Below are 24,887 nucleotides of genomic sequence, written 5' to 3'. Positions count from 1 at the left end.
CTCACATTACGATGTTCCATTCTACAGCCACTCATTTGGTGAAGTGTATTTTGGGGCCATTAATGAATTAAATACTGTCAGCTTGTTCCCATTTCCTAAGTTTTTAATAACAGACACCATTTGCAGCTCTAAAAACATTTTACATTTTTTTTTAGCAAAAGACTTAGTTTCATGCAGCTATTTGTGATGTATACTAGTTCATATGGCAAACAATGACAAATTTACTGTACACTAGAAACACGTGTCTACGTTTTCCAACCTTATCCAAGAATGACATTAACATCGCATTTGAAGTATTGGGAGGGATGGGGAATGGAAGGGCCATCATAACATAAGGGTTCAGAGTAATAAGGAAACATTTGGTCTTCACATGCCAGAGCTGGACTCAGACTAACATAATAGTAAAAGTAGTGTTTTCAATGCAATATAAAAGGTTATTAAAATTTTGTCTGTACAGTTCTGTTCACCAGTACATTTCACTGTAAAACAACACTAATATTGTACTTTGTTTTACAAGATCATAACTCATTCTTTCCATGCTGGCAGATGCTTTGAGAATGACACCATGGGCAAGAACGGGGCTCAGTGGGCAGCTAGATACATTGCACACGTCTGCACTATTACAATGTCACTCTTTCAAGCTGCTGGAGAGGAGGGGTAGAAAACGGAATTCATATCTTGCATGTCCAATTTAGACTGGGAAGAATGTAGATGTACACTAACTTCAGTTCAAGTGATAAGTTGTGAGCATTTCCTATGGTGCAGATGGTAGTTTTATACAGTTCCCTGTGAGAATTCTCACCTAGACCATTCCTCATACAAGACAAATGGTTGAAAGGAAAATGCATTCTAAAAATATGAAAGGGGCTCATGAGACCATCTTTAATGTTGACATCATGATCAAGAAGTTGACAGGACAAAATGAGAGAGAATTCAACAGACCAGCTGCTGATGCTGTGAAAATATAACACAGACAGGTTACAGGGTGTATATTCTTCTCTCTACAGAGCTGGGAAAAATGTGTTTTGGAAAAGAAGGCCACCTCTACTCGAGGTTCATATATGTTTAACAATTTAGAATGGAATAGGTCAACCGGCCACTCCGCACTTCCAACTGCACGGATGTACACACCTTAATCTGCACCCTAAATAAAAGAGACAAATCTTTCCTCAGTACGCTGCATAATGAGGTGTTTTGTAAACAACCTCTTGACCTACTGAGAAATGCACTGACAGCTCTTCAAAAACCACAGGGTGTAAACAACCCTGAAGTCAACAGCCAAGCTGCGCCAAATGTCCAATAAGTAGCTTTTGTTAGTGGGGGGGGAATGGCGTTCCTTTAGGAAAGAAATTCTGGACAAAAATATGCCCTGGCATGTATTCAAGTAGACAACTCACCCTCCACAGAGATGTCCTGGATAGCAAAGCGCAGAATGATGGTCCAGATCATTCCCAAGGTCATCTTCACATTGCCATCCACAATTTCTGAAGAGAGAAGTCATACTGACATATAAGCTGAAGGTTCTTGGCTCAAATCTCACTACTACTGCAGTACTCGATGAAGGTATTTACCCTTAACTAATGCAATAAGAATACCCTGCTAAATAAATGGGTAAAACTTCCACAATGAAAGATACCTTGAACAGAAATTAGGAAAAGCATGAATATCACCACCTATCCATTTAGACACTAAGAGCAATGTGTACATTCCCAGTTCTTCTGAGACTACAGTTGCTCCAATGTAGTAGTAGACAAAACAGCAACACCCGAACCCAAAAATAAACTATACTTTAATCAAAAAATTCTGTTGCGCTGGGCACGCGAAAAAAAATCCAAAAATATTTAAATTTATCCCCATTATCCCATTTCAAGGTGATAAATGTAAATATTTTGCTTTGTTTCATGCCAACAATGCAGAAGCAGGAATGTCTTGAAAAAGTACCACTGTCCTCACTGTTTGTTTCCCGTACTCCATCCCACAAGTAATACTGGGTAGAGTGCTGTTGGCTCCTGAGCAGGCCAGTAACCTAAGCCATCATTCCACCTAACGCACTGAAACTGGGTTTGAACTAGAACCCAATGGCACGTGTCAAAGACACCACTGAAGGTCCAAGTGCACACAGCTAATCGGATGATGTGTCCGCTAGGAGAGAGACATTGGGGAGCGGATGGTCCTGCAGGCTTCGTAACACTAAGCTAGTGATGTTTAGCAAATTGTCTCCCATGAGCAACATTTGCCCCAAGCTTAGCCGGTAACTTTCTCTATAAAAGCAACTTACTGGAGAAACATGAGTTTTTAATCCTCCCTCCTTTATTACAGCATCTTTCCAGCACTTAACCTTTCCTACTAATGGGAGGGATGGAATGAACTGGGGGGGGGGGCATGTAGAAAGAACGGGGGCTGTGATTAACAGGGCAGCACAAAAAGGTCACTACTGTATGAAGAGGCTGCTGTTTTTTCCCCTCTGTTCTACACGGCTTCTAAAAGCCTCCCGTTTTTTTACACAAGGGCTGAACTTCCCAACACACTTCATGCTACATAGCTGTGCGCATGCTTGTCGTCCGAGTGTGGGGAGGGGTGATTCTGGTATCCATGACCCAGCCATGGAGTGACAGCCCATGACTGCATCTATGCACAAATGGGCAGCTGTGCAACTGACAGCTCTGAAGTACTGACCCTCAGCGCCGATGGACACCAACTTCACTCCCTTGCTGGCAATGAAGTCCAGCGCTTTGTTGACGTTGTTGATCTTGTGAACCCTCATCTTGCCTCTCTCTGGCTTAGGTAACCTCTCGCCTGAAATTGGGAAAAACACAGACACTCCATTACACTGTCAAACCTCTCATTTCTACAACATTATTTCAACAGCAAAAAATAAAGTTCCCGAGAGCAATTAAAAATCCCACAAGCTTCAATAAACCAGGGAATAATATCCAGATCCTTCATCTCTAAACCATACCCCTATATTTGCGGTCACGTGCAAGTCTTTACAGGGTTACAAACCCTGTAAAGGGCCTGTACTTGAAAACAATGTTACACAATCTTGGAAACAAGTCAGTAGTTGTGAAGAGCAATAACAAAGACTCATTAAAAGCCCCCATGTCCAATTTAAACACACACACACACAGACACAGAGAGCTCAGTTTCACTGGCAATATAATTGTGCTTACATCAAGACTATGAGGTGCTGCTTCAGTTTTCTGAAGAACAATTTACACAAAAACTAAGGTTGCACATCAACCGATTGGCAATGACCAGAGCAGTACCTGAGATGACCTCAAGGAGCAGCATGAGTTTGAGGCCATCCCGGAAATCCTCCTCAATGTTCTCAATCTGTGTGCCTGCTTTCCTCAGGTGGGAGTTGCACCATGCTGTGAAAGTCTGCAAAAAAACAAGGAATAATGAGTCAAATAAAAATGTAAACAAAAGATCAGGGTACCAAGAAGGACCAGAAGTCAGTGGGAAGCTAACCTACAACGGTCTGACAGCATGAACGGCCTGCGTAAAGCGCCTGTACCTCTCCCCATCGTCAGCCCTGTGGGCCAAGCGCGCAGCTTACGGAAACACACAGCAACGACCCTATGGAGTGGTGGGGAGGTTTATCATTGTTCCACCACACCAGAGAGGCAGGATCTGATCCCTACAGTGGTTGCCACTACAGCCGCCTCTCGCTCTGACCGCAGAGGTATTTCTGCTTCCCACGTCAAACCTGCGTTCGCCTGTTCCTTCGCCCCCCACTCTCTGAACACAAACCTACAGACACAACCACATGCAACCTTGCTCGTACTTCCTTCTCCTTTGCAAACCCTCAACCAACTCCCAACGCACACTTTCCAAACCTTGATGTCTATCTGCATCCCAGCTCCTCCGGGGCACACATTATCATGGGAAGCTGGATGAAAACATTATGACTGCGGACGGGTCGAGCCCCTGTTACTCGGCGCTCCGCTCTGCGGCCACACAAAGGGCCCATTGAGAGGCTCATAATGAGCGCCTTCACCCTGGAGCCCCAGAAGGGACAGGCCCCCACGGCGCACTCCGTTGTGTGGCTCGTATAGCCCACACTAGTTTCAAGGTGGCTATCGACAGAGCGCACGGAGCCAGGGCTCGGCTGCAGGACAGCAGCACCAGCACTGCATCGAAGGCAAACAGTGCACGTGGAAAGCTACACAAGACCATCCGCCACACCCCGGTACAGAGGAAGGTGCCATTGTTAGCATCCTAAAATACTTGTTATCCACAGCATGGGTTCTGGTACAATGCAGATTTCACACAGTTCAAATAAGTGATGAAGACTAAAAATAAACCTGGGAGAACTGTTACACAGCTGGAACCTTTTCATCTTGAAATAACTCCATCCAGGAACTGTCTAATATTATACAAAGCAAAACAGATATGTACAGTAAAAACAGCAGAGTCGTTTACGAAAAGTGTCATTTGTATGCAACTGTTTGCTGTCACTACTGGGTCTTTGTGACAAGATAAAAAGAATCCACACCAGCAAGAGCGACAGGACAAAAAGCTGCAGTGCAGCTGTCATGTCACCTTCTATTTGCACACAAGGGGAGTCAAAAACCAGCACATCAGACCTTCACGCAGTCGGTCGCTGGTAGGAGGGGCTTGTCTTTCTCCGACAGAGTCCACTGCTGCTTGTTCAAGCTCACGGTCATGAGGCCCAGGCGGAAATGAGATAAGGCCCGTGTCTCTACTGGGCCAGATCACCACCCCCACTGAGCTCTCAGTCAGTCCACGTGGTTCACTGGAGTACAGGAGAACGCACTGTTACTCGAGTGGAAATGTGGCCCCCTACCGAGCACCGATCTAAGGTGACACAAGCGCTTAGTACAGGATGGGAAGGGGGAGGAGGAGAGTCAGCAGGCCAGGAGACGAGTGGATGAGTGCCACTCTACGACAAGTACGGCCTCTCTCCACGACTCTGGCCTGCCGACTGCCACTCCTACAGCAGGAATGCAGCACAGAAACCATCCACCACCTCACCTTTCCGTCCCACACGCAAGGAAATGTAAGGGAGTGGCGGTACCTGAACAGGGAAGGTGAGATACGAAAATTTTCAACCCAATGTTTCACAACTGCCCAACATTCCACAAATGGCTCCCCAGCACTATGGCATTTTGCCCGCCGCCCTGAGATTGGACACTCCTCAATCTCACACACGACTTCCGCATGTATGACACCAAGCAGGTGCTGAAACACGAGCCTGAGACTAAGCTTGCATGGACCGACTCATTTCGAGTGAGCATTGAGAAAGATGTGTTCCTGCACCGAGTAGTAGTATCGCATTGTTCATTACGCTGCAACACCAGAAAGGAGAAGCGGGAAGGGGGAGAAAAAAAAAAAAAATTCTCTTTTTACAGGAATTGCATATGGGCAGAATGCCACGTTATACAAAAAATACAACACATTATAGGGCTAAACGGATGCCTCGACGAGCACGGTTAATTCAAATCCTCAGTTCAAATTTTCTGCCATCATATATACACACGCAGACGCAGTATATAGTACATTATGGAAGAGCACATGGATGGCAATCCCTGTTGTGCCAAGAGCTGATGACATGTGAAAGGATCGCACAGGATAAGAGATGGAAGTTTTTTTTTTTTTTTTTTAAAATTGAGAGGTGTGCACTCCCAGTATTATGGCTCCACTTTCCACCCCCTCAGTTGCGGTAACGCACCCTTCGCTGGTCTGCCAACCACAGCTGCAACTTGTATGCATTTTCTTCTGTTCTATCCATCTTTCTCCTTTCTGCCTCCTACAAATCCCAAAAAGTCTACCCAGAAAACATACTTCGTTCTTTGAAACCACATGCTCCTGTAAGGCTTACATTATTTCTAAAATGTACTTCTGAAACAGAGAACTTGGAATGATAAAATAGGCAAAATAATTCTGATTTATTATTTTAGTGAAGTCTTATTCTAGTTTTTGGTTGTACTTTGTGGCATTAAATTGCTCCACTAAAATTACCCCACTGTATAAATGGGTACAAAACTAAGTAGCTCAACACTAAATCACTCTGGAGGGGGGAGGAAAGAAAAAAGTTGAATGAATAAATGTAAATATATTTCTGGTTATTTATGGAATTTCAGTTAATATTTTCTTTGAAACTGAAAGTATACCATGACCTGTAATGGCTAAACAAGTTTAGTTTGCACTTATATAAATAATCCACTTAAAAATAAAAATGTTGATTTATATAAAATTAAATAAAATTGTTCAAGAGAGCTGCAATAATTTCTCTCCTGAATATTTTCTATTGCTGTTTAATAAAGTATAAAAACTTGGATTACCCAACTGTCAGGATAACTGGTAGAGTACTCAGAATAATTGATAGTTACAAGCCCTAGTCTGGTCGTCATTTTTCTGGCACTCGTATCTGCGCGTAGAAATAACACTCAAATAGCCAACAGACATAACTGCTGGACTAACCGTCTAGCTGCCAGGAGATCAGGAGGGAAACGGATCCGAAAGGCGGATTCTGAGATCCTATAAACGCTAGGAGGGATTCAGTAGTTTGGAAGTGGGGTACCTGGCATTTTCTATACGAACTGGGTTACGGTAAACAGAAAAGTTGCGTTCTACCAGCTCTGAGCTTTCATTCGCAGAAGGCAGAGCTAGTAGCAACAGTAGGAAACGGTTCTGCGAGTGCTCATTACCGTGGCTGAGCGCACAGGCCCACAGGAAGGAGCATAGGTGGGAGAGATCCGCCTGGAAGGCCAGCTACAACTCCCTCTCTCCCTCCCTCGCCCATTAGTCAGCGCGCCAGCCCAAGACAAGGGCACCTATTCTTAGGAACGGCTCACAAAATTAACTCTGGTCTGCACACGCCCGACTGAGTGCTGCAGAAGAGCCATTGTGCGCCCGCGGCAAGAGCGCGCAGATCGCCTGCTGTGCGCTCGCCTACGGCTCCTTTACACGCACGCACAAGACATCGATTAGAACTTGTCCTGGTTTGCGACTCGTTCGAACAAACATGGCCCTCAACTGCATTGAAAGCCAACCCGTAGATGGACCAGACAGAGGCAGCGCGGCGACGCAGAACTGCAGAAACGCCGTAGAAAGTACGAGAAGTGCCAACACATTGGGACTTGGCGCTGAAGCGACTGCCTCCATCAGAAGCCTCATTCATGCTTTTGCTGTGCTGGAGGGGCAACGACATCAGCAAGCGAAAGGGCAGAAGGCTGGTGAACTGCGGCACGGTTTGCTCGCGCTGCAGACGTGGGACTGAAAACACTGTGCTAAAGCAGTAGTGAACCTTTCACCCCCCTCCCACCTTCAAACAGCGGTTTCGTGGCTTTGCTCTTTTTCTATCTACGAAGAAGCATGAACTTTTGTAATAACTCATACGGCCACAAGCTGACGTGGGAAAACACTCAAGCTCAAGCTTCTTCTCGCTCGCTAACACTTGGCATTCATACAAGGTTGTCACCATCTCTCACTGACCCATACAGGACACCAGCCTGTTTGACAAGCGTGGCAAACACACTTGTGTTGTGTTCAGCCCAGTTTCCCAGCTCCGTGCCCCTATTTGTGTCGTTTTAACACCACGTCACCGTGAGCCCAAGAGCACGAGCCACCCCTGACGGCAAAGAGACAGCTGCCGGTCAAGTCAAAACCGCCGATCCACACCAAGGGACAGAGCTCTCTCCTGAACTCCAGCAACTGCCCTGCTTCACTGGGGCTCCAAGGGGAGTGGGAAGATCATGAACAGCTAAAGAACATCTCAATATTATAGTCCATTTTTCTTATACAGTGATTTTGGGCACAAACAGTTCTATGCAAATCTACACAATGCTGACAACAGTCACCAAGAATGCAGTTTGATACCCGCAGCTCTCACTTCCACCATCTCGCAGGGTAAGAAGTACACTTGTCACCAGTGATGCACAGTGGTGAAAGCCACTTCTTGAGTTTGTGGTATCTATTTCTGACTCGCGCTGAGGGTGAGAGCTTCCACCGGGGGCCCAATTGATCTGCTGATTTATTTATGCTGCTTCCTGTCTTTGTGAGCACTGGCGGCAGCAGACTGCATTGGGTTACAAAACAAGAGCGCTGCACATTTAACCCCTTACAGCCCCCAATGGGGTTTGCTTAAAGCAAACCAAGGTGCAACCAGGTTCTATCAAATCCAAAAGGAAGCCAACACCAAGTGCACCATCTTCTCCAAGTGTTAAGTCAGCAATGAATCTACAACAGCTATATACATGATGGACATGTAGCTGTGGGTGGATGTTGTTTCAGGACCCACGCTCATATAGGACCTGGTTCTTCTAAGACCAGATGCAGGTGGATAGGCTACACCACAGGACCCAGGGTCACGAGTCATGAGAGTGGAGGGCAGAGGCGCCAACTGAAGGAATGACTGTCATCTCAGTTGAGTCAGACAAATATGTCTGGAAGGTAAAAAATGCTCCATTCCTCTTATGCGAGTAGCTCTGAGCTTACCGAGGAATGGCCAAGGTGTGCCCTGCACAAGAGAGGACACCAGGTGACAGGCAGCATGGCAGAAAAAGAAACCAAACATGGCCACACTGGAAAAAATTACTCACGTCTGCCACTTACGCCAAGCATCCTGCGCAACACAGGAAAGACATGCTACAAATACGTAATCAATGCGTCATAAAAGCGTAAGTGCAGATATGTCATGTCACAAAGAAAGTTGTACATGAAGAACAAACAGAACGGGAGGTCAACAAGTGAATTCCCTGGCTTGAGTGCTTTTTGCAAAGGTCGACTCGCATATCTTTGGTTCCCTTTCATACGACCACAAATACATGGTGCCCTTCCAATCAGGCTTCCTAGAACAAACTTCCTCCTAAGCAGACAGGATGGGGAGGGGCAGATGGAGAACAGCCAGTCGCTGAAAGTCCTTATATAGTAAAACAGGAAGCACCTATGAAGGAAAAGAGGTAGCCTGTCAAACTGAATATTCTTCTGCTCCTCAATATAAATAGGGAAACTGAAAATGAGGTGACAGTACAGCACTGCTGAACAGACAGTCATAGGGAAACTGAGTTAGATGCCATTGTACTTCCTTCACTAGTTCAATCCAAAAAAAAAAAAAAAAAAATAAAAAAATAAAAAGCCCATGTCCACAAGTAAGCTGTGTGAATATTAAAGCAGGCAGACACTTGGCATACTACCTGGTGTATTCACATGATCTTTTAAAATGTCTAACAATATTGTGGGTGATATACGGGTTGTACTATGTAGAGGTTTTTGTGCAGATAAGTTATAAATATATTCCATTCAGGCATCAGGGCTTGAAGCAACTAACAGTGTCACCCACAATATGGTTAGACATTTATAGATTGTGTGAGAACAACATAGTCTCGCCTGCGGAGATCTGTCTGAGCTGTAACCTCACCTTTTCAATACAGGACATGTTAACAACTGCACTTTGGTTCCGTGGAAGAAGTGAGGGGGATCCACACAATGCTTCCCAGGATTGCACATTGGTCCTTAAATGTTAAATCCACAGCTGTGTTCTGGATCTCAGGTTAAACCTTGGATTAAATATTGACTTAGGTTATATCATGGTAATAACCATGAAGTCAATGGTTCACTCATCAATGGGCTTAGCTTCTCATTTCCACTGTTATGGGTACACCTATGGGGGGGAGGTCCATCACCGCACTAAGAGGCATATATTCCTCAAGGAAATGTTTTTTGCACTACTCAGTAGGCTTCATCACTGCCAGAAAAATGCCAAATGTAAACGAAGACGGTCCATCCGGAAGAGAGATAAGGCAGGCTAATAAGCCATTCTCATCCTTTCAGCAAAAGATTTGCATGGGAGATGTCTTTTTCTGGTCAGCCTCTCAAAATCAATTTCATCTCACATTAACATTCTGCATTTAAGGGGGGGGAATGTTAAATCAGGGTTTATGCCTATACAGAAATTTCTAGACAGACAGAAGAATGTTGTGGGAGTCTTCAAGTGAAAATATGCTTTTAAAACATAACAAATGCTTAATACAGAGGTCAGATTTTTCTTCAGCTTCCTTGAATAAATGTTCATGCCTGATGACAAGATAAGAAAACTAAGCACGATGATTCCAGATAAGCTCCAGATACCGAAAGCAACCCGCACAAGTACAGAACTCACAGCCTGAGCCATACTGTGGAAAAGAGGCTCTGAATGCCAGGTATGAACTTCGATTGGGACAGGTTGGCACACGAAGATGCTGACAGCAATCAAGCCCATCTCAAAATGGGGTGAGTGTTGTAAAAACAATGACAGAAACAATAATTCTGGAATAAGTGTCAGACACCACTCACTCTGATCATATCACCTTTCCTAGATAGAAACATGATATCAGATCACTTGCTCTGGGATATATTTTAACTTCTACATAACATCACATTTGTTTCTAACCTCAGTCTTGGCAGCTGTTGAAAGTAAACCAACTGATAATTTACACCGACTTCCATGGTAGGTTTTGGCAGGGCAGCTACATTACTGCAGGCTTCATCTTATCTGCATCATGGGAAGGTTCCTGCCTTCTCTCCATCCTGAGCTCTATGCCCTGGTGATGTCAGAAGATCCAGAATTAGGCTACAGGAAGCAAACATCAGTGCACTGGCAACTTCACTAGCACATGTTCAGCACTGGGGGCTACAGGTTGTTGCTAATGTTTTTTGTTCCATGGAAGTGACGAGGGGGTAAAATAGGGTGGTGCGTTTAACTGAGAATCGCCTTCAGCTGTTGCCATCTTCTCAATAAGTGAACATAGGTAAACATATACATTGTAAGGAAAGACATCTGCTCAGTAGCCAAACATATGTATTCAATGTGAATAACAGGCCCTTTTTAAAAAAAAAAAAAAAAAAGACAGCCCCAGGTTTTATTTTGAAGTTTACAGGCTTTGTGAACAACCAAAACACAAATTAAAGAACCTTACATAAGCCAGAAGGCTTCCAGTTACAGTAAGTCAGCTTTGGCACTTTTGCAGACTTCTGTTTCAGGGAAACACACAAGACACAGCTCATGCCACTTCATCACAGAGTCAGGAGGAGACTTAATTCACTAAAAGGTCAGTTGTAGCTATTGAGCACATTCATCCGACCCAAAGGCAGCGCTTGACCCCGTTGAGGATGAACAGCTCAGCGTGGCCACAGCGACACAGCACAGAGAAGACATGTCATTGACTCCTACACCTGCTCATCCATCACTGGAATGGCCAAGCTCCAAGAGCCAAGGCTGCTGATCTGCTGAATGATCGCTACACGGGGAAAGTCGATCATTCTCGTTTATGGAGAACCTGCGGAACAGCAGAGCGGCAGGCAACTGTGAGGCTGACTTGGACTCGTGCTCAAGTCAAAGAGGACTCGTGCCAATGCTGGATCCAGCTGCTATGAGCACCAAGGTCAAGAAAGCGAGCAGACATCAACACCCTTATTAGGCATGCAAAACTCTACCGGCATGACCACGGGTGGAAAAAAAGAACCCGTTTTCATTTTAAATTTATGCATTATCAGTCATTCGGCATTTCAAATATCTTCTTCATTGCAACTTTAAAAGACAAGCGTGATCCTTGTGTCACTGCTCTTCATTCCTGGCATTCTCAGTGGTGCTAGAAACACTGCTGAATGTCAGAAATTCAGTGCACATTCCTCAACCCAACTGTACAAATTGGGAAAATGGCAAAATGAACAATATAAAACATGTACATACAACACAGTGTCAAAGTATTACACTTAACGATAATGATTTGCATTTAGCTCTTTCACACCAATAAGTTAATCTGGAGGGTTGCAAACTGGGGGGCACGGTGGCACAGCAGGTTGGACCGGGTCCTGCTCTCTGGTGGGTCTGGGGTTCAGGTCCCGCTTGGGGTGCCCTGTGATGGACTGGCGTCCCGTCTTGGGTGTGTCCCCTCCCCCCCAGCCTCACGCCCTTGTTGCCGGGTTAGGCTCTGGCTCCCTGCGACCCTGTATGGGACAAGCGGTTCAGATAATGTGTGTGTGGGTTACAAACTGACTTCAGAACTGCTGAACCAACTTAAGTCTTCTGGAATTTCCCCAATCTTTCTAACTTTGTAATTCTTTAATGCAGTGGCCAAGTTAAAAATAACAACTGAACATCTACAATGTGAAATATCTGCAAAAATACTGAGTAAAATAATCTAAAAGCCATTCTATTTGAGGTGTTTGAACTGATGACATTTAAATAACGACGTTAGTAGCGTAAGGGGTGTTAGTTAAAATCGGACACAAGTAAGCTGGGGAATAAGAAGGGACCGATGGGGCAAGCGGTGGGGGGGAGGGTATACACTAGGAAGGGCTCCGGGAGAGCGAACGCAGCTCGAACAATGTGGTTGAACGAGAAGGACGGGCCAGCCCAGCTGACAGCATTGTCGCACTAACTGCCTCTTCCTGTCTCTGGCAGTTGCTCGTACTTTGCCTTATAAGGAAAAGCAGCCGGGCTGTCACTACGGCGATGATGTAAGGGCCTACAAGGTGCACACCACCCACACAAGGCGATGTGAGCACCTGCTTGCAGCCACACCCAGCTCTCAGACTGGAAACCGGGTGGGAAAGGGAGAGGAAAAAGTACCAACTTACAAAGCATGTCAGTTGCGCTGTTTGCTCAAAGGGAAGGAATGTGCACTGCAACTACATCCTTGGGGGGGGGGGGGGGGGTGTCTTCCATAGAGGAAGTGAGCCAGCAAAACAGAAGCCTGTGCATCTATAGCCCCTAAACACATCACACTTGTGCCCAGGTTCACATAACAGGGTCTTAAGTGAAGCTGTGCGGAATGTCAGCTACCAACGCAAAGCAGAGAGTAAATAAAAAGAGCTCCTATAGAGCCGTACGGCAGGTTTCAATTTGGCTGGGGTTCTGAGAGGGAACGCTGACCCAGTCTTGGGCTTAGATGCCTTCTAGGGAGGTACCCTGCCCCCCCCCCCCAAGCCACTGGAGTCGCCACGTTTCACAGGCATTGGAAGAATGGACGACAGCCCCGAGGAGGGTGCGAGGCAGGGTGCGAAGAGAGATGGTCCATAAAACCTGGGATGGTCTTGGCTGCTCCAGGGCTGTTTTGTTTGGTTCTGCTTCCGGTTTGGAGCGCTCTCCTTCCTCACACACCCCACCCCAGACATTCCAGAACTAACCCTTTGTGACTCAACATCTCGTGTATGATGCAGACGTACAAGCAAACACACACACACACACACACACACACACACACCTCAAAAACCTGGCTTCAAGATAAGCTCAAATAAGTAAAAACAGGGCATGAAGGAATCACGTTAGACTTCCACTATTGCTACTTATGATCACCAGTTCGGATGGGCTGAAAACAACCTTTTTAAAGTAGCGTCAAAGACAGAAAGCTGAAACCCGGCACTTAAAGTAATTTCTGGTATCCGTTAAGCACCACAAAGGAACATAAATTTGACCATGTCATTAATCTTCCACAGTTCTTACCCAAAGGGCAACAAACCAAAGCTCTCAATGAAAACACCACAACTCTGCAAATCAATACAACTTCAGAATATTATGAAAAACAAACCAAAAAAAAGAGGACCTTTACCACCCCACATTTGTGGCTAAAGTTAAGAGGATGCAGGGGTTGGGGGGCTTTATGTAAGAAGGCAGACAATGGGCCATCCCAGGGTTCCACCCAACCAGGTGATGGAGATTATGGAGCCTGCTGTGTGTAATCCTCTCTAAATGACTTTGGGGGGGGAGTCTCTCTGAAGGCCTCTGTGCCAAACACTGATGTTGTGTCAGACCAGCAATGTCCACTGCCCCCACCCCCGTGGACACGACCCTTTAATAGGCATGTAAAAGCTATGGCTGTTTGCTCAGACACCGCAGATCTGTCCTCTCTTAATGTCTCAACTACTTCCGGCTACATTTTCACACATCTAATCGCTGTCGTCGCTCTTGCACGCTGCCAGTCTACTGCTAAATTTTGGAAGGTCTCAGACCTCCTTGTGAAAAGACTGAAGTAATGTCAATCACTAAATTCACCTTTGACTGTTAAATATAGTTTAACTGCTGACACCATCTTAACAGGGCATATAAAGCTTATTCACTGTACAAGTGACTGCCATTGTGCACCTTTGGTCAATGTCTTTTGGCACTAAATTCAGTTACGATTTGAGACAATGGTAGCTTTCTGCACCCCTGCCCTCTTAATTGATGAAAATGTATTAAAGAAGAGAGACAGACCATATGCACTCCATGCCAGTTATGTGACAAGTGTACCAGAGGAATGTCACCTTGGAGACTGGCCATTCCACTCCAGAGTCATAGTTGCCTGGTTAGATATTAACTGGCTGAAGAGTTTCAAGGGTCATCTGTAATATACTACAGCCCCTCAAACACAGAGGACAACCGAGCGCTCAAGAGTCAGAGATCTCGGTCATCATTAAGATGGAGAAGAACCACAAAAACCACATTGCCTTCCTTCCTCTTTGAAGCAGAGCAAAGGGACTGACATGCTGTACTGAATGTTTTACCGATGAATCTGCATACACATCCTTGGTGTCTCTCCACTGGCATGGAGATGTCACGCAATGTCTACGTACAAAAGCAATAAAAAGAAAGGCCAAGGGCCAAATGGGTCAACAATGAGCACCAGGAATCTGCAGCCCATGTCTTGGCAGGCAGAAACATTTTCAGTAGCTCATAGTCCAAGGGCCTCAACTTTTATGAGTCAAATAACTCAGTAGGTGTTTGTCGAATACCAACTGCATGGGTCTGCTGGTTTTTTGTACCTGCGTGATGTTTCCTAGGGCTATACAGCCCCAAAAAGTTGAAACAACCTGTGACAAGTGGGATTTTACTTTGTTTTAAAATCACTGAAGTCAGTATCTATTTTTACGTGTTCTTCGTATATTGAATTACTTCCATTGGCCTTTTTTTCCCCCCAATGCTTACTGCCTCACATTTCACGCTTGAATTTCATTGGCAAAATGTGACTCCTACTTCTGAAAAATACCCAGCTGCTTAATCAAGTTAAAAAAAAAAAAAAATTAAAAAAAAAAAATTTATTTAGTGCAGTGAAGAATCCATCAGAAGGTAGTCTACTCCTGCTGGCTACAATTTACATTAATATTCACTGAAGCCCTGGACAGCACAGAACAAGTAATTACCAAAAGCATTAAATCAAGGTGAGCGTTACCGTACAAACGTGACCATTGGCAGCTTGCTATTTAAGAAGACGTTGCCATCTTTTTTTTTTTTTTTTTTTAAAAAAAATGAGCAGATGAAACAGTATTGCATCTACACACATTCACAGGTGTAGCGGAAGTGCAAGTGCTAATCCACACCACGACAGCCAGCCTCCGCTACCCTGACCACTGCAGAATTTACACTGGATAAAACAGGACATGTCCACTCCACTCGTAGGTCTGTTAGCACAGCTGTCTGTTCACGTGAAGCTCCAAGGCTCCTGCTGAATTCCAGGCCCGACTATCCAAGTCGAGGTTCCTAAGAGACATAGCACACGTGTGTTGCTCACTCAACTGCTCTGTAGCTCAATACTTTTTGCTGCTGAGGAGTTTTGTGTAACACCATGACAAACACAGAAACAAAGTAATCTGACATACCCTAAAACAGTAATACCTGAAATGCAGCTGTTCAGGAAGTGGCTTCATAATTGACAGCCGCACTGGCACATCCTTGAGAAAAGCATTAAATATATACTGTGTTAATCACACTATGACACCGGTAAGCTATGCCAGGTGCTTTGAATGGAAGGATCTGCTATGCAACTAAATTACACAGCGTAAGCAAACAAACATTCTGCGTGAGCCCGTGCCAACGTGACACTGCCGTCCTTCATTTATCCCCGATATGCGATGCACCATGAGCCAAAGAGAGCGAAAGTGGCGCTAGTATCCCTCGTCGCCATTCTTCTCAATGCTGCTGCTGCTTTCCAGCCTGGAAGCTGTCCGGCTCCTGCATGTATATGCTGTACTGAGCTATAAACATTTGATAGAGGGATGAGCAGCCATGCTGTCCTGTGGTGCAGGGAGGAGAAGGGGAGGATCAGGCTGGGGGCAGCAAAGAGGGTGTGGGTGCATTGCTGTGACAAATCAAAGGGCTCCGATTACAATGGCCAGTTTATAAATAATGAAACAAAGGCCAGCTTTTTTAGAGGCTAGAACGAAGCACGTGGGAGGCGGGTAACAATTACAGCTTGTGCACTTGAACAAAGCATCCCAGGTCACCCAGATTCTCACTGGCCTGCTCAATCCTGCCCAGAGCCTTGTATCTCCTTACCTTGCATCAGCTGGGAATCTTACACATTTTACAATGACTTCAAACAATGATTTGAACAGCATGTATTCCCTCCACTGACCCACAGGTTACTGCAGATCGGCAGCAACGCAACAGCAAGCCAACTGACAGAGACCCACCAACCCGCACCTTGTAACACTGTCTTGGGAAACTTCTAGGGTGGACATAGCTGGCTTGTTCACAATGAACACATTTGTTTCCCCACCTGCCTCCCTTAAAGCTTCCTCTGGAACCAAAATAAGTGACTCAACTGGACATTTAATCAAAGTCTCGCTCATTGACTGCAGCCATCAGACTAGTTTCCGTTCCATTTTCACTGATCTCTTGCCTAATTAGGGTCACAGTGGTCCAGAGCCTATCCTGAGAGCCTAAGGTATGAGGCAGGGTACACCCTGGAGTGCATGCCACTCCATCACAGGGCAATCACACACACTCATTCACTGGCACTTACAGACGCTAAGGACAATTTAGAGTAACCAGTTCACCCGAACCACATGTCTTTCCACTGTGGGAAGAGACTGGAGCACAAAGCAGACACCTACAAAAACTCAGGTAGAACACGTAAATAGAGTCAGAATAGTGTTCTTATAAATCACAGCTGACACCACTTGCTGAAATAGCCATCACTTATATTTTAGGAGCAGGGGATCCAAATTCTCAGTCATGGCAATACCACTTTATAACCAGAAAGTTCTGGCATCCAACTGGCTTTTTTGAAATTGTTTCTTTAAGTCTGCCTGGTAAACAAGGGAAGATAAGGATCAGCAAATAACTCAGAACGTGAAGGAAATGCAGACAAACGCTGCTCCTCAGCAGAAAAGGAACCAAAAAACCTACACCAGGGTCACTCTGCAATTACAGTCGTGTGACAGATGGGCTGTGGAAGTGGTGGTATATCTCCTTTTCATCAGTGGCTACCACCAAAATGATAGAAACCATGATGATGTGAGCAGGCAGCTTCTACATCCCAGAGCTCCTTTGCATCAGTGCAGGACATCAGCTGGCATGGACATGTCAGAGCAGATGTGGTTTTGATGGTGCACTGGACTTTTGGATGTCCAACTTTCTTTAGAGTCTCCTGCTTCAACAGGCTTTTCTCCTCGTTTTATTTCCACGCAAGCTGCCAGACAGAACACCCCAAGGAGAAAGATGTTAACTGCATGCTTGTGCTGTCCTCTTGCCGCAGACTATGGAGAGGTACATTTTGCCAAGGTAAGGTGGGGTAAAAGAGGGGTATTTACAAAGCAGGTCTTACAATAAATCCCCTTCGCCCTTACTAGAGCAAAGCTGATGGTGGGGGAGGGGTGCAATTCTTAGCCACCACTGGCCAGAGGATCACCGTGGACACCCTGACCCTGCTTCGGAGCAGAACGACGGCTCTCCAAGACCACCTTACCAGCACAGAAACCTGGAGGAGAAGCCAGAAGAGGACTGACAGCTGTCACAGGTGAGGTCTGCATCTGCATTTAACCGTTAGACACGGGTGACAGAGGAACTAGTTGCAACACGCAAAACTGGCAGCGCTAGAGGAAGAGTGAAACCAGTTGCAACAAGCTATTCAGATGTTCCTGAAAGACAAACCTGCCCTCGGAGTGACATGAAAAAGAGACGCACCTCTGTGCAATTGTTCCATTTGCAAGGGCAGCTCCTCAAAGCCCTTTTCAAGCTACGTCAAGCTGCACACAGAGTTTGAGGTGTAACAGTGTAATTAGCTGGGATTGTTGTATGAACCCACAAGAACACGGTCGATGAAAGTCACCGATAATCTCACTCCAGATTCATGCTCTGTCCCTCGCAATATTACTGCGGAAAAGCAGAGCGAGCGAGCGCTTATGAAAAAGGATGATTAACGATGCGCCGCTCCAGCGATCCTGCTTCGGCACAAGGGTCAGAGGTGTCTCGAAGTTTAACATTATCTTCACATGCTCTGCCTGCAGTTCGGAGCTCTGAACGCTCACTTCTCCGTTACTATAGCAGCACGTGTGAGATAGCTGGTAGCACAGTGGTTAAAGCTGCTGCCTTTGGATCCAAAGATTGCAGGTTTAATCCCCACCTCTGCCTGTAGTACCCTTGAGCGAGGTACCTTCCCTAAATTATTCCAGTAGAAAGTACCCAGCTGTATAAATGGGTAAATAATTGTAAGATGCTTCAGAGAGAAGTGCCAGCTAAAGGAATACATGTAAATATATCACCCTGCTTCATTGCTCCATCCACCTTTCCCCTACCAATGACTGCTTGTCCACGGTAGGGTCACGGGAGTCCAGCGTTTAACCTGGGAACATAGGCAAACACAGGACAGAATGCCAGATAACTCTTTCCTACTATAGGAAATTTTAACCTCCTACTATGAAACAGCTGAGGCTTTTTGTCTAGAAACACACCTAAATTCTTGTTGCATTAGTGAAACAAGGTGGATTTATCCATCGCCACCAAGGCACAACGGCACCCTTGAGTCTGCAGAGCGAGATGTTCTGGGTCACAAAAGCACCTCAGCGAAGTATTAGTGGTGCAGCATCACACGGCGGGAGACCAGCACAACTTGACTTTGGCTGTAGTGTGAAGGTCTTGCCACACCATCAGCAGCCTAAACAAATCGCCGTTCCGAGTCCCCGGCCCACATCTCCAGCGTGCAGAAGCACCCCTCCTGGTAACGCAGCACTGCCTTAGCGAGCAGCAGCGCCAAGAGAGGCTCAAGTACGTTTATTACCCCTCCGCTCTGCCCCTAAACCCAACAGTAGTAATTCCTGTGCTAAATTCCTGCCCATCCCCCAGCAGCTCACCTCGACACACATTCCATTCTGCGAGAGCCATGTACCAAAGCAGAGAGCGCCATGTCTGGCCGGCAAACACCAACCCGGAGACAGACACTTTAATCCCGTGCTATTTTAAGTTTTTAAAATTTACTCGAGGACTTCATGTTGAGGAGATTAGAGGGTCCTGTCTTTCACTGCCCAGATGAAGATTAACACCAGATTTGAAAGGAAGTATATAGAAATGGATACCCATGTAAGTAACCCCAGTGAGCAATAACCCAGCAAAAATCCTCCTCCGTGGAAACACACACACACACATGTGTAATGTGCACGAGACGCACCCACCACGCACACGTCTTCACCGCCTTCCTATTCACCGCAGCCATTTCAGTGGCACTGGCTACTCCCATCTCCCCAAAGGAAGCCGCACGGGAGGGGGACAAACAGGCCGTAAAGAATGCTTTTGACACAGACACACAAACAGCATCCGTGACCACTTCAAAAATGGGAGCACGGCTGATGACACTCCCCCCCTTAACATTTCAACATCTGCATTGCCTTGGAGCCTCTCCCCTCCCACATCCCACGTTCTCGTTGAGCAAATCTGCAGTGCTGAGCGACCCCCCACCCCACCCCCGACCCCAAGCGGTCCCCTTTCTGACTCCTGCGAGCTATAATGGGCCACCAATGGAATGTTTTTCTCCACCAAGTTTTACTGGGAGAGGGAGCTGGGTCACATTCCAAACTGCCATCTCACTCTTTACAACCCAGAGAGATTCTGATCAGTACTCAGTGCAGTAAGCAAAGCTCCAACTTGGTGATAACTGCTGAAATGCATCACATGATGCTTAGGGAAGTGTGATGAGGATGGGGCAACAAAGCAGGAAGTTTTATGTAAACACTTTGCTTACGAGCAGCACGAAACCCAGAAAGAAAGGGACTTGAAAGTTCCAGTAGGCTCACGTACATCTTACGGTTCGCCTCGACGGCCGCTACTTTTCAGAAAAGATCTTGGCACCATAAAAGCACATCAGTCACCAACACAGGGGTACAGAGAGCAAAGCCACAGTCTCAAGCTCCTGAGCTGTGGGTTCAAATCCAGCTCAGTCCGTGCAGAGTTTGCATGTTGTCCCCATTTTTGCGCTGCTTTCCTCCAGGTGCTCTGGTTTCCTCTCACATGCCAAAGACATGTGTTTCAGTTGAACTGGAGACTCTAAACTGCCCGCACCGTATGTGCGCGTTACACGGCTCTGCTGTATAAACGAGTGAATATTGTACAGAGATTAGCGTATCCAACATTGTAAGTCACCTTGGACAAAGGGGCCATCTACGTAGGAGTTAATAAGATATCAGCTGCACACACTGCAGACTGTTAAGGCTAAAACAAACTACCGTTCTGCACATTTTCTTTACAGGTGGAGCAAAGCCAAACAGGCCACAATCACACAGGTGGGTGGAGTTGGATCAGCGCATTACACTGAACTCACTCTGCTGCAATTGCAAAGAAAAGCTGGGCACTACATTGTCTACTGCCAGTTCAGAGCAGCCAGTTATCTACAGGTACCAAACAATATTTTGGTTCTACGGAATATGTAGAGGAAATACCCCTCCAGAGCTTGCTAACATGAAAAACCATACTGAGATTCTTTTTGTTAAAGGGGAAAGGATGACCATAAAGGTCAGGTTACTGGAGTCACAACAATGAAAACTAGCGGCTGTGATTTAACAGCTAGCATCTGCAGGCACCCTGAGCTCCAAAATACCACAAGGCATTCTTTACAAGGTCAGGCTATAATAAATACCTGCAAAGACTAAACATCACTGAATTATTCAAATACTTGCCTCAGTAGAAATAATTTGAATATTTACTGAAGTACTCAAACAGCGATTACCAACTGATTGCCACATCAAGATGCCAAAGGCACATGGCAGCAACCCAAATGATATTAGAAGATAGAACTTATCCGGATTTGCATGTACACTTTTTTTGACCAGAAATTGACCAGATTTGACTGAAAGGGTGCAGAAGTCTGGAAAATCTGGAATTTGATCATACTGCCTACATTCAGCTCCCTGGCAAATTCTTAGAACTGATCTAAGCAATTCAAAACTCTGACCGTCCTGTGGTTGAGTTCAGGCTGATGAAGAAACCCTCAGTCCAGCCAGTACACATTATTATTTTATTATTATAGTTGTCGAGTAGCAACTGGCTGCATGCATCTCTCTAACAAACCTAGAATTAACTGAAAATGAATGTGATTTGATAGAAAAGTGAAGAATACCACAATTATCTTTAGCAGCTTTTGAGCAAATACATCTTTCAACAGCTGAAACCTATGTTAACAAGCCCAGAGGAATAACCTGTTTGTCCAGACCCAGGAACATGTAATGGATGTTCAATTTCAAATCATCTTTCATAGGTGTGTCTCCAAGCACCAATTACCTCTTTTTCACACAGTTCCCCAGAGAGACTGTGCAGGTTTCCTTATGTGGCACAGAGGCTGTTTTCAATTTGTTGCACATTACAGGTCTTGTACAACCGCACTATATACTTTTTCAAAAGGTTTGCAAAAACAGGAAGTTAAAATATGAGATTTCCAGATCTTTTAACAAGGGAACATGAGACATTAAAACATGCAGTTCCACAAATCCTGCATTCACACGTGTCACAAACATCTGAAACAGAGACAGCATTTTGTGACAGGTCTTACTGAAAAGGTTTATTCAGCAGTTTGAAGAAGGGGGAAAAAAAGCAATAAATTGGAAATATTCTAAGTATTTTTTGTGTTAGCAATTTTCCAATTAGGTGGTGCTGACTGACATACTGGGGCTTTTCCTACAGCTACAAAATACAGGCTGCATCACAAAGTCAATATGTAGAGCACATGTATAAAAGCCCATACTGTTTGCAGGCCCTGCTGGATTATCATAATCCTGTATGCGGGTTTGCATCATATAATTAATTACACAGGGGATGCGCAAACAAATTACTGATGCAAAACTTATCTGAGTAACCAACTTTTAACTGCATATCTAAAACACAGTGAAACACTGGTGCTGAAGAAAATTTCTGCAATATGTGTGGTGTCGCCATTACAATAATTACCAAGAACTGAGATTGAAAATGAAGGTGTACATTAGATAAAAAAGGTGGGGGGGATGAGCTCTCCCAGAGACACAGTATCTGGGTGTTATTTCATTCCAACCTCTTTTCTATCTAGGCTTGACTGAAATGTTTCAAATGATGTAAAAGTCTTTTCAGTCAACCAGTTCTGGTAAAGTACAAAAATAAGGAGCTGACAAGTGCAAAAAAGAAATATATTTCAGAGTACAGAGCACTTTCAAGTTCTTAATTTATTCCTCCGACACCCGAAACAAAAGATCTTCACAGCGGCATTAGCCTGGTTAAGGGTTAACAACAGCACAACAAACTAAGAGGTCGGCGGCAAGACTGCGAAGCTTTAATCGTGTCGGTCAAACGGCTGGTGACAAAGTGAGGCCAACTACAAGTCAACCTTATTGTCACTTGTACTGTATGTTCTGAACGTTGCGAGTAGGAGCGAAAGAGCGTTTCTCCAGGACCAGGTGTGACACAGGACATACAGACACAACATATAATATATACACAATTACTTCTACAGTACAATTCGCAACAACTAAGCAATAAAGAAGAGGTGTACAATAAAATGTACAACAGACATAAGTGTAAACAGATTTAAAGGAGAGCAGAGGGGAGAAGGGCTGGAAACTGCTCTCACTGGGGGGCCCAGTCGCCCCCTTTTCGTCCCCCCCCCATTTATTCACAAAAGTCACTCATTCCCGCACATTCCCAACTATCTGCATCCGTGTCACGCTGCCAAATATTTCCGACATGTGCCGCCTAAAACAACTTTAGCTGTGGTGTCAGCACATTGAAGGGGGGAGGTGAAAGTTGTTTATTAACATTACTGAGCGCAGCGCAGCGCAAAGAAAGAAAGCAGGGGGCTGAATCACCCAACTGCGCCTCGCCGCGCCGCGCCGCACCGCAGCGCACCCGCCCACATGGAAATCACATTTCGCCAACGACTGTCAAGTCTGCACAGTGACTTTATTGTAAGAGCCGATTTCGTGCAAAGTTAATAGTTTGCACATGTATTAATCTTGCAGTTCGGATGTGGAGGAACTCGGATTTGTTAATCATTCATTGTCCGGTGGCCGGAGACTTTGACCTGCGCCGAAAAAGCGGCACAATGAATGCGGGAATGCCGAGGAGGGGCCGCCCGGACCGGACGGGCACTCGACACGACACGACACGACACACGACACGGCCGAAGGAAGCCCGTCCGGTGCCGAACAAAAGGCCGCAATAAGTTACGCGAAACACCGGCGGCGTACAAGGACAAGGAGCGAAACGTGCTGCTGGCCCCGCCACAAAGAATGTTCCTCCACGTTCCGTGGCCAAGCCCGTCACTTTTCCCCGCGGCCGTGCCTGTCAGATTAGACACGACTGTCACTTTTTTTTTCCCCAGTTACGAACATTTTTTTAAGCAGATAAGTGAGATAGCGCACGCAGAAGGCAATTTGAGCCGGGAACGTGCAAGTTACACTGCTGTCCTGAGCAGAGGGAGTAAGGCAGGATATTTCCCCGCTCAAATGAAATGAGGAGAGCAGCAGTACTTCGCCCGCTCAAATGGAGGGAAAGGGCCGGGATTGTCATTGTGCCGGCGGTGAAATCGGCGGAAAGGGCCGGATTGTTGTGCCCAGCGGTGAAACGTGGGGGAAAAAGGGCCGGGATTCCGATGCTCCGCTCAGGTAAAGTGAGTGTTTGCTGCTCCACGTGAAAGATGACGCGGCGAAAACGCACAGCGCGTCTCACTAGTAAAAAGCCAAAAACAAATAAATTCTAATTTATTTATCAGTCCTCAAAACCACTCGGCGCGCTCACGCCTATGTTTCAACGGGACAGGCGTCGACGTCGCTCTCTGCCCTGTCGCGTCGTGTTTCCTGCTGCCTGTTCGTTCGTTTCCCGTCCCGCCGCCGCCGCCGCCGCCTCCAAGCCTTTTCCCCCGCGTGCAGCTCGCCTACTGAGCGGCTCCAGCCACGGGGCCCCACGGAGCCTCGAATTTGGCGACAAGGCCCGACGCGATCCCCGAGCTCTCCTAATCCCGCAGGCCCGCCTCTTACTCACCTTTCTCTGCTGTTTCTCCCAGGCCGGGTCGAGAAGCAGGTCCCGGTCCCAGTCATTCTCCTGTTCCATGTACATCTGGGATCCGCCAGACGAATATTGCTGGTTTTGATTATTCGCTGCGTGATAATCTACCATGTCAGCAAGACCTGAGAAGCCTCAATCTCACTTCAATGCAAACTAAATCAGTACAATAACCCCGTCGCGACGGCGTGCGGCTAATGGCTTTATGCGCTCGGATTGGAAATATCCGCTGCTGTCGCTTGCAGCTTCCCCGCCGAAAATGCCTGTCCGCCCGGGCTCTGGGCGATGTGGTAAGAGGCCGAGCCGCTCCCACTATCCAAATGAGCAGGTGGACCCGAGCGGCTCATCAGTATGCGGCACGTTGCATTATTCATGAGCGAGACCCCGCCCCGAAATGCGCAAAGGCCTCACGAGCCGGTCTGCTGTGAACGTGGCCTGGCGCCGAGCGTCTTCTCGCATCTCAGCACCATGACTTGACCGTGAGAGTAAGTTGTTTCTCAGTGTCAAATGAAATATACCATAGTATGTTAGTTTCTGTGACTGAACGACTGTAAAACAGCGCCGCTGGTCTGGAGCCACATTTTTTTTTTAATTTAAATAAAGATTTATTCCTTCCATTCTGCTCGTGAACAGTGCTAAATATACATGCACTCATATCGCTGTGGACTTT

General features: G+C 46.0%; 1 protein-coding gene across 2 annotated transcripts in view; it reads right to left on the bottom strand.

Moving 5' to 3' along the window:
- actn4 (actinin, alpha 4) overlaps positions 1-24,522 on the bottom strand; it is a 39,587-nt gene extending 15,065 nt beyond the window's left edge. The window contains exons 1-4 of one of the 2 annotated variants that reach the window (XM_018742824.2): positions 24,197-24,522; positions 3,267-3,381; positions 2,677-2,796; positions 1,398-1,484 (exon numbers count right to left, since the gene is read on the bottom strand). In XM_018742824.2, coding sequence (XP_018598340.1) covers positions 1,398-1,484; positions 2,677-2,796; positions 3,267-3,381; positions 24,197-24,331 — 457 coding nt within the window. In that variant the 5' untranslated portion in view covers positions 24,332-24,522. The remainder of the gene's footprint in view (positions 1-1,397; positions 1,485-2,676; positions 2,797-3,266; positions 3,382-24,196) is intronic. The other variant, XM_018742823.2, reaches the window with a different exon arrangement.
- Positions 24,523-24,887: the final 365 nt, after the last annotated feature.

Source organism: Scleropages formosus, chromosome 10 (genome assembly GCF_900964775.1).
Source record: "Scleropages formosus chromosome 10, fSclFor1.1, whole genome shotgun sequence".
Classification (NCBI taxonomy): domain Eukaryota; kingdom Metazoa; phylum Chordata; class Actinopteri; order Osteoglossiformes; family Osteoglossidae; genus Scleropages; species Scleropages formosus.
The sequence above is the reverse complement of the archived record's forward strand: the minus strand, read 5'-3'. Positions and strand labels throughout refer to the sequence as shown.